Source organism: Microtus ochrogaster, assembly GCF_000317375.1.
Source record: "Microtus ochrogaster isolate Prairie Vole_2 chromosome 14 unlocalized genomic scaffold, MicOch1.0 chr14_random_3, whole genome shotgun sequence".
Lineage (NCBI taxonomy): Eukaryota > Metazoa > Chordata > Mammalia > Rodentia > Cricetidae > Microtus > Microtus ochrogaster.
In genome coordinates, this window is record NW_004949098.1 from 13,704,659 (window position 1) to 13,715,129 (window position 10,471).

The 10,471-nt window shown below is 39.5% G+C and overlaps 1 protein-coding gene across 1 annotated transcript in view; it reads right to left on the reverse strand.

The window, feature by feature from the left end:
- The window catches only part of LOC101990564 (immunoglobulin kappa light chain-like), a 91,879-nt gene extending 83,029 nt beyond the window's left edge, over positions 1–8,850 (reverse strand). Inside the window, exons 1-2 of the mRNA XM_026787973.1 lie at positions 8,811–8,850; positions 8,084–8,395 (exon numbers count right to left, since the gene is read on the reverse strand). Coding sequence (XP_026643774.1) covers positions 8,084–8,395; positions 8,811–8,850 — 352 coding nt within the window. The remainder of the gene's footprint in view (positions 1–8,083; positions 8,396–8,810) is intronic.
- Positions 8,851–10,471: the final 1,621 nt, after the last annotated feature.

The following is a 10,471-nucleotide window of genomic DNA, read 5'->3' on the forward strand; positions in this document are numbered from 1 at the left end:
TGAGAATTTGTTGGCGTTGCTGTTTTCTTTGATCTGTGCATTTATTTTCTCTATGGTATCCTCAGAATCTGAGATTCTTTCTTCTATCTCTTGTATTCTGTTGATTATGCTTGTTTCTGTAGACTCTGCTCATTGACCTAGATTTTCCATAATCAGCTGGTCCTCAGTTTGTGTTTTCTTCCTTGCCTTCATTTCAGTTTTCAATTCTTGAACTGTTTCCATTACCTGTTTGATCATTTTTTCTTGGTTTCCCAGGGTATCATGTAAGTATTTACTCATTTAATCAAACTTTTTGTTATACTTCTCATCCATTTCTGTAAGGCTTTGGTGTGTCCTCTTAAACTATATAAGCCAATGTAGAGCATGTGTCTGCTCTCTTTTCTGGCCCCTCTGTCCCTGCTGCAGGATTAAGTTTCTGATCACCGTTCAAGCAGAGGAAACTGATTTATGAGTCTACCCCTAAATAAATAACCACCTATTTGTCAATTCTGGGCTAGTATGGGATTTATTTTAAGCATCCTTCTGCACACAGGCTTGAGGATGAATAAGGTACTCAGTTATGGTGATCTGTCATGTAGTGATAATAACTCATATGGTATTTGAAGCTCTTTGGCTATTTAGAAAGCTGTATCAACATAACCTACCCACTGAGCCCATGGCCTGAGATGCAGCTGACACCCATGGCATGAGAGGTAGTGTGTTGAAACTCTATCACCTTTTTTTACTACAGTCATTTGCCTAATGTTTCCATATCCACATAATCAAGCCCGAACACCCTTGTGCAAAAATGCAAATAGAAATTGATGTAGGAGGGTCTTCTATCTATCCGTTGCTTTTATTGGTTAATAAATAAAGAAAACTGCTTGACCTGATAGGTCAGAACATAGGTAATTGGGGAAGACAGAACAGAATTGTGGGAGAAAGGAAGTAGAGTCAGGCAGATGCCATGATTCTCCTGCCCGAGACAGATGGACACTCATTAGACTCATCTGGGTAAGCCACAATCAAGTGACAATACAGATTATTAGAAATGGGTTAAAAGAATATGTAAGAGTTAGCCAGTAAGAGGCTATAAATAATGGGCCAGGCTGTGTTTAAATGAATACAGTGTCCGTGTTATTATTTCTGGGGCTAAGCTAGCCATGTGGAAGTCAGGCAGGATGAAAAGCAGGCCTGCTTGCCTCATCACTACAAGAAATAAATTATATTTGAATTAAATTGTGATCTGTCACTTCTGTATTAAGAACTATGCTCTGTAGTGACATTTCATTTATATTTCAATAAATAAAACCTGCCTGAGGTTCATAAAACAGCCACATTGGCCAGCATTAACAACCAGGCAATCATGACATAACCCTTATTCTGAGTAGCCACACTAGCTTGCTATAGAATCCAGGCAGTGGTGGTGCATACATTTAATCCAGAATGAGAGGATTATAAAACAAGAGGAAAAAACTCTCAGTCACAGTCTTTTTTGAGATTTCTGGAGCCAGGACTGACAGTTTGGGCTGAGGCACAGGTAAGAGCCAGTAACTGGTTGTTTTAATTTTCTGACCTTCATGTTAAATCCCAATTTCTGTCTCTGAGCTGAGTTTTTATTACATGCTTCAGTGCTCAGTAATAATGGGAGGGAGTCTGGACAAGGTCTTCTGTATGGGACAGGTGAGAATATAGGACAGTCCAAATAGACCTGAACCCTACTGTTGCTTGCAGATTTGATGAGGGCCTACTTTTCACTGTAAAAAGAAGTTTCTGACTAAGGTTAAGAGTATCACAGATTGTGATATAAACATTTAAAAATATAAACATTTAAAAGCAGTTCGACAGTGTGAACATATAGTAAAATATACACAGTAAGTTTTTCCATATGGTCTATGACTTCAGTAGCCTTTGGTTTCTGGCCAGGTTTTCAGAACAAGCAATGAACCCCCTCCTGTGGAGCATACTTAAACTACACAGAAAATGATTAACTTCTCCAATAGCAGCCATGCCACTCTTGCACCTTTTGAAGGACATCAGATAAAATGCAGATCTAATCTCTCTTCTACTGTTCAGGACTCATTTGTTATACCAGTTATACTTTTCAAAATGAGATTGGGTTCCTCCTAAAATCTTGGGTCTGTTAATTCTCTAGATCCCCGTTAAGGACAAAGGGAGATGAAGAAGGAAAACAGATGGTGGGTAACCTCTGAGATCATGCTGATTCCCATGTGCTTCTCATATCTATACACGATATGAGCAGTGTTTATCCTGCTGGTGTTTATAACACTACTTGCCTGCAGCCAGCCCCAGTAGTTGCAGTTCCTGAGAGGATTAGGTGAGGGGAGGAGTGAGCTAGGCATGATGGTTGGGAGAATCTTGCCACTTGAATAACTAGGACCCGAGTGTTTATTTATAAAGAATTCAATAGCAAGGATAGATTAATATTGTTATAAAACACACATCATATCATTTTTATCATTTTTGCTTTTGGACATGTATTAAATTCCTGTTACATATGATTTAGTCATCACTGATAAACTGTGAAATAACAAAGTTATCTTTCACAACAATTTTCACTCTTTTAATCATCATTGATAAACAGCTATCTTTTATAAATGTTTTTACTTATCAACTTCATAACATAATTTATTAATATTCTAGAACCATATGGCAGTTTGTTCTTAGGTCAGTAGCTTTTGTGGCCTCCAGAATGTTACACCAAAGCAGACCAGGCAGATTGTCCTGTCCAAAGCAGTGTATTATAACTCTTAATGGTCAGAGTGCCCAAGAAGAAATCCTTAGCCCAAAGATGCTGCAGTTTTTATACAAATTCTGGTATACCAACATATTTGATATTTTATAGACTTTTTTAATATATCTAATCCTAGCATTCTTTTGTTCTTTGGTCATATGACAACACAGTAGCTCGGTATGTGCTAACTTTTCTAATAAAGAGAGGTCCTGATATCTCATTCTTTTATCATCTTTTTACATCATTCTTTGCTCATCAATATTAATTGTAGGGCAGAGGTAACTTCAGCTACTCTAGCTTTGTTGCTGTATATGCCGAGTAATTGCCTGAATTTATAGTGTGAGGAGGCTTCAGATCTATGACCAACTTCTCTAGCCTACGGAATCTTGTTGACCTTTTAAACTTTTAAAATTTGATTATCTAGTTCCTGAGTAAGTACAGGGATAGCTATGTTAAGAATATCTCATAGTTTTATAAAGAGACCTGTGGCTTCTTTATGTGTGTTACAACCTCCAAGGCATAAGGAAGACCTTCATGTAGATAAGGATATCTCTCTAAAAGTGGGGTGGCAGAGGTAGTACGTTCAGGACTTTCCTGGGGATGCTTAGAAGTAGTACTCTTTGTAGAAGGCATAAGTGTTTCATAAGAAAATTTCTATCAATCCAATGTCCCCAGATTGTACAAATATTAAAAGTCCCCCAAGTATGCAACAGGCAGGGATAAAAATCAAAACTTCCCATCATGTGTCTCAGCTTTACTGGTTCTTTGTCAAGCAGTTATACTTGCTTTATGGCTTTTCCATCCCATCAGATATGGCTGTGTCTATTATGTCGGAGGTTCTGATTTCACCTGTGGAAGATCGATGGATCTTGAAAACAAATATAACAATTTAATGTTGTAGGTGATAGATGACGATGACTTGAAGTAGGGCAAGGATGAAAAGATTGACAGAAGAAGTCTTTGCCTCTATAATTTAGATGATCTAGGAATCAAAGCATCATTATTTGCAGGTGATATGAGAGTATATGTAAGTGACCCCCAAGATTCTCTCAGGGAAATCTTGCCTCAGATAAATACCTTTAGAAAAGTGGCCGGATACAAGATTAACTAAGAAAAAAATTAGCATTCCTCCTATATACAAATGACTAAAAGACTGAGAAAAAATCTGGGAAATAACACCAGTACATTAGCCACAAAGAATATAAAATATCTTAGCGTGATTCTAAGAAAGCAAGTGAAATACTCGCTTGGTAAAAAACTTCTTTGAAGTCTTTGAAGAAAGAAATTGAAAAATATTTCAAAACATGGAAGGATCTCCCATGTCCATGAATTGGTAGGGCTAAATAGTAAAATTGGCTATCCTACCAAAACAAGTCAATGATTCAACACAGTCACCACCAAATATCCCACAGAATTCCTTCCAGACCTTGAAAGGACAATATTCAACTGCATATGGGAAAACAAAAATGCTGCAGGAGCTCCTTCCACTCCCTCAGCCAATAGCCTTTGAAATACCAGCCCACTGAGGCATGGTATCTTTCATTTTAAAAAAGCAGCAGCAGCCCTCCACTCTTTCTCTTGCTTCAGACTCCACTTCTGGCTACCAGATGCTTTTCCTGGTCATGCAGGAGGCTGTTGTCTAGTACAGTGATCTGTAAGTTTTTCCTTTTAAATAAATAAACCTTTTATTAGTCATAATTCCAAACTGGTGTGTGATTGTTTTGTGACTTACTTCTTTATGGGTGTACATTCTGCTCTTTCAGCCAATAGTCTTAAAGATACCATTCAGTAGAGCATAAAACTCTTAAACTCGGATTTATGGGTTCATGCTCTACATTGGGCGCCAGATGAAGCTGCAAAACAATCCCAAACCAATTAAGAGTTATGGATAATAAAAAGGTTATTTGAGGGGAAAAAACTTACAGATCACCGTCAAAAACAACAGTTCTCTCATCGCAAATAGGAAACAGAGAGTCTAGCAGCCAGAATGGGAGCTGGAAGCAAGAAAGAGAGCACTGTTTCCATTGCTTTTTAAAGTATAAGAGACCATGCCCCAGTGGGCTGGTATCTTAAAGGCTATTGGCTGAAGGAGCAGAATGTGCTCCGACAGTACAAAAACCCCAGGATAGTTAAAAAAATCCTATATTCTTTTATTGTATGATATCAAGCTGTACCACACAACTAAAGTAGTAAAAACCACATTATCTTGGAATAAAAATGATATTCTTATCAATGGAATCAAATCAAGACCCAAACATAAATCCATACACTTGTGGAAACCTGATTTTTGATAAAGAAGGCAAAAGTACATAATATAAAAAAAGAAAATATCTTCAACAGATTGTGGTTCTCTAAATATCTGCTTGTAGAAGAATTCAAACATGTCCATATCTATCACACTGCACAAAACTGAAATCCAAGTGGATCCAAGATATCACAAAACCAGATACATGGTACCTGATAGAAGAGAAAGTGGTTGATATCCTTAAACAAAATGGCTTTCTGAACAGGACACCAACTGTACAGTTAATGAATGGAACCTCATGAAACTTAAAAGCACCTGTAAGGCAAAGGACACTGTCAATAGGACAAAAATGCAGTCTACAGAGTAGAAAAGGATTTTTCACTAATCCCATATCTTCCAGAGGGCTAATATCCAAAACATTTAAAGAACTCAAGAAACCAGACAGAAAAAAAATCCATTTAAAAGGGGTTACAGCTAGAAACCAACAGAGGAATCTCACATAGCTGAGAAGCACTTAAATAATGTTCAACATCCTGAGCCAAAAGGGATATGCAAATCAATATTACTCTGAGATTCCATCTCACACCTTTCAGAATAGCAAAGATAACAAATGTAACAGATCCTGCTGGTATGGATACGGGGCAAGGGGTACACTCTTTCCTTGCTGGTGGAAGTAAAAACTTGTACAACCACTGAGGAAATCAATATGGTGACTGCTCAGAAAACAGGGAATCAATCCATCTCTTATGCCCAAAGGACACTTCATCCCATTACAAAGACACTTGCTCTATTATGTCTGTAGTGGTTTTCCTCATAATAGCCTGAAATTGGAAAAACTTAGGTGTTTTTCAACTGAGGAATGTATAAAAATGATATATTTACATAATGGAGTATTATATTGTTGTTAAAAATGACATTATAAAATTTTCAGTAATGGGGGATAGAGAGCCTGAACAGGCCATCTCATATAACCAGACAAGGTTTCCAGTAGTGGGAAAGTCATAAACCTTCAACCTAAAATTTGTTATGCCTACAACAAGATGTGCTGGGGTAATGATGGTACAGAACTTGTTGGAGTGACCAAGGAAAGATTGATCCAACTAGAAGCCCACACCATGAGTGGGAGCCCAAGTCTGACACTGCCTGAATGGTCAGGAACTAGAGGCTGGATAGCAGAGAGATCTAGGATAAGACCAAACACAACTAGCCAAATAAAAAAGAAAGCAAAGTCAATTAAACAATTCCTAAGGATATTTTGCAATACTCACAGATTGGAGCCTAGCCCAAACATCATCAAAGAGTCATCATCCAGTAACTGTTGATAGAAGATGCAAATATTCACAGTAAAAAATAGGTACAGCCCAGCAAAACTCTTAGAAGAGGTGAAGAAAGGATTAAAAGAGACAGAGGGGTGAAGACACCACAGGTACAAGGCTCACAGAATTCACTAAGCAGGCATCATAGAGGATAACAGAGACTGACGTGGCTGTCATGGAGCCGCATGGGTTTGTGTTAGGTCTTCTACATGTGTGTTACAGTCATGTAGCTTGGTGTTCTTTTGGGCCTCTTGACTGTGTGAGTGTGAGATGTCTTTGACTGGTTTAACTCCTTTGGAAACCATTTTATCCTACTGTGTTGCCTCATATAGTTGATATGAGGGGATATACCTAGTCTTATTGTAACTTATTATGAAGTGTTTGGTTGATATTCCTGGTAGACCTGCTCTTTTATGAAGGGAAACAGAGGTGTAGAGGATCTGGGGGAGAGGAGATGTGCAGTAAGGATTGGGTGGAGTAGAAGGAGAGGAAACAGACGTTGGTTGAAATGTAATTAATATATGAGAGGGGGTGAATAAAAAATAAATATATCTTAAAACAACAACAACAACAACAAGAGCAACAACAATTCAGATGACCAATAAAAAGTGAAAGTTGTCCATGAAATAGCAAGGAGCAAAACAGATAAGTTGGGACTTTCTAGATTCTTAGCTTGGACAGTGTCCTAGTTTGCTTATCATTGCTGTGGTAAATATCATGACCAAAGCAGCTTGGGGAGGAAAATGTTTATTTGACTTATAAGTTCTGATTACAGTACATTTTTGAGGGAATTCAGGGCAGGAACTTCAGCTAGAGAAAAGGCAGGAACCATGGAGGAATGATACTTCCTTCATTCCCCAGGTTTACTTTTTATGACTTGCAAAAACAAAACAAAAACAAAGAAACAAACTAACAGTCCCCCAAAACTAAACAGTACAGAGCAGAGAGTCACTGTATTCATAACTATTACATGCAACTCCGGCATAAATGAGGCAGACATGGCTCAGACTCACTGAATTTATCCCCACTGGTTGCTCCTAGCAATGAGAACCTTGGAGGAATTTTCTACTGCCAACTCCTCTGTTCAAGTTCTTACAAGCTACTAGAAACTCTTGATCTTCTTGAGGTAAAATATAATTTTCTCCTCCCAACCATCTCCATTGGAGTGCTTTCCTGTACAGACAGACTAACCTGAAAAGCAGAGTTTCTAGTCCTCTGGGGAATACAGCAGCCAGGACATGTTTTTTTTTCTTCCTGAGTTGTGACTCTAAAGGGTCTTATCAGGATGCAGCATCATGAAGGACAAAATCCTCAGGTGAAGGCCTATCCCTGTGTGAGGGGTTGAGGGAAGCTGGAAAGTACGAGCTGGAGATAGATGCCCAAGGGTCCAAAGGAGACTAAAGAGAGGAAGTTTGTAGGGAGAAGGAGACTGAGGGAAAAGGAAAGAGAGGGCAATGAGGGAGATGAAGAGCGAGGGAGAGGAGGAGGAGGTCTGAGAGGGAGATGGAGAAGGAATGAATATGAATTATTGTACCCAGCTTCCTTTTCTGCCTTTTAGTGTATTTGACTTCATGTCTTTTAAGTCTCTTCTGTGCAACATTGAAGACCACAGAGGAAACTAAGAAAAAATACTGCTCCATATATTAGTCTGTGTTGGTTATTCTATGTTGCTTTTCACTGTCCACACACTGATTACACAGCTGTTTCTCTCAGAAGAGTCCCTGAGGCCAAGGCAGGTGTGGCAACCAGGCCTATTGGGAGTTACTGTTAAGGACTCTATCGCTGTGGGAGGCCCCTTCAGTGTTTGAAGACAGTGATAAACTGCAAAGTCCTCAGGCTGAAGATCTTCAATAGTGAGGGTGAATTCTGTCCCAGATCCACTGCCAATGAACCTGGTGGGGACTCCATCAATCCTGACTGAAGCATGGTAAATGAAGGCTTTGATTGGCTGTCCTTTTTTCTGCTGGTACCAGGACAAGTAGTGCTTTCCATCTGTGTAGAGGAGGCTCTGACTGGCCCTGCAGGTGATTGAGACTCTCTCTCCTGGAGTAACGTGAAGGGACTCTGCTGGCTGGGTGAGCACGATCTGTCCCTTGGAGGCTGTAACCAGAGGCACAGGGAGATACAGAGAGGCTATGAGAGTCTAGAGCATAGGTTTGTATCATCAGCAGGCCATGACCTGTCAGTCCTGTGGCTGTAAATAGTTTTTGCTTTTTACTACTCTCAAGCATAGTCAAAGCATCCTCTAGGAAAAAGTCATTCTTGTATGTTATCTTACCTATGACACACAGGAGCAAGAGGAGGAGCGTGGCTGCCACCATCTTGCTGCCTCTCGAACTTCTGAGAATGCTCTGGTCTAATAAGAATCTCCATTTATAAGTCCTGATCACAGGGAGGGGCCAGTGAGAGATGGCAAAGCAAACCCAGAAGAGCATAAATGCTGAACAAGTGGATGGAGGGCTGTGGTTACACCTGGCTTCCACAGCCTCTCATCACCTGCACTCCTTATGCTTACCCGTGATGATTTTCTCCGGTAGTGTCACAGGCCCTGTCATTATTGTGCTATAGCACTGCGGTCTCCAGGGTAACCAGTAGTCTGGTGCTGATGGAGATTTCTTCCATGAATTAATAACTCCACTGAGGCTGACCTCTGTTGCCCCTAAGCTGCAAGTATCAATACCAAGGCTTCTCTGTGTGAGGCCTTAGACATGTTTCATCTGCTCCTTCAACTGTAGGGTATAGACATTGCTGTTCTGGAACGCTGTTTCCATCTTTTCCCTGTGGATGGTGTTAAACTGTGACCTGGAACCAGCTAATCTAACAAGCCAGGAAGTTGGCTAACCTTTCTCAATTTATCTCCAGGATAGGTTTAGCTCTTGATCTGTTTAGTTTTTCGTTAAATAAGATGAAATCATGAGATGGAATGAAAAAAAATTATCATCATGTTTCCCAGTGCTATTCATTTCTAACTGAACAATTATTACTACTCTTTATTAGGTGAAATTAGCATATCCCACAATTTTGAGAGGAACTTTTAAATAATGTTACTTAGATGCTGCCTGTCACAGTAGTCCCCCTTTGTGGTAGTGTTTGCTTGCTGAGTGGCACATCCTTGTTACTCTGTTTCTCTGCATCCACGTTATCGTGGGTGGTCTGTGGAATAGAGTGGTTAGTTGGACATCTCTCTCTGTACTGGATTCAACTTTCTCAATCTTCTCCCAATTTGATATGTTGCCCTCCTGTACCTGCTATAGAAGTTGCTGTCTCTTTCAAGGTCACCATCTCTCAACACTCAACTCCCTCTTTGCAGAGCAAGATCTAGGCAAGAGTTAGCTTTAGTTTCTGAAATCAGAATCAAAAACGCACTCCTTGTGGACACAAAACACAACTCTCACCTCAAAGGGGAACTATGAGATAGTTTACTCTGGAGCCAAATCTGAATGACCCTCTATCCCTGAAACAGAGATTCAAGTTTCCCCAAACACCATGTTCCAATCTTGTAGCAGTTTTATGAGTGGTTTATAGTAATCAAACAAAGAAAGCCATAGATCAACACATTTTTCAGATAAATTGGTGGAAACATCAGGTAGACAGGTCTCTGCAAAACAGAAGAATCTCTGGGAGTTGAGTTCAGCAGAAGGTTTCTACAAGTAACTCAAGAAAATCCCATCCAAAGGAATTTTGTGTCCCACTGTATTGACTCTTCATTTCCTAGTCTTTCTAAAGAGACTTATAGGGGGAGTGCTCTTTGGATGCTCTACACAACATTGCTTCAGGAATACTTTTCCCCTCAAAATTAACTGAAGATCTATTTCATACTATGATTATGTTTAAAAAAACAAACAATTTTGGTTTTGTAGAAAAGTTAGCGTGATGGTCTGGTTCAGATTATTGGGGAAAGTTGTACCCACTGCATCACCTTTATACCCAATCTATATGTATCATCAGTCACTAAAAGAGCAGATAGGGATGAGCTTGAACTGCAGATGATTGTTGAGAATTAAATTTGGATGAACTTACTTTACAGTGAGTGAAGGAAGATCTCCCTATCCTTTAGTCCCAAAGGTAATTCTGGGTCAACTCAATAGTCTTACAGACCTTAGAGTCATTCCATTGGGTATTATTCTGAGAGAAAATCACCCAGTCCCCTATATAAATCTTTTTCTGGAAACTAGA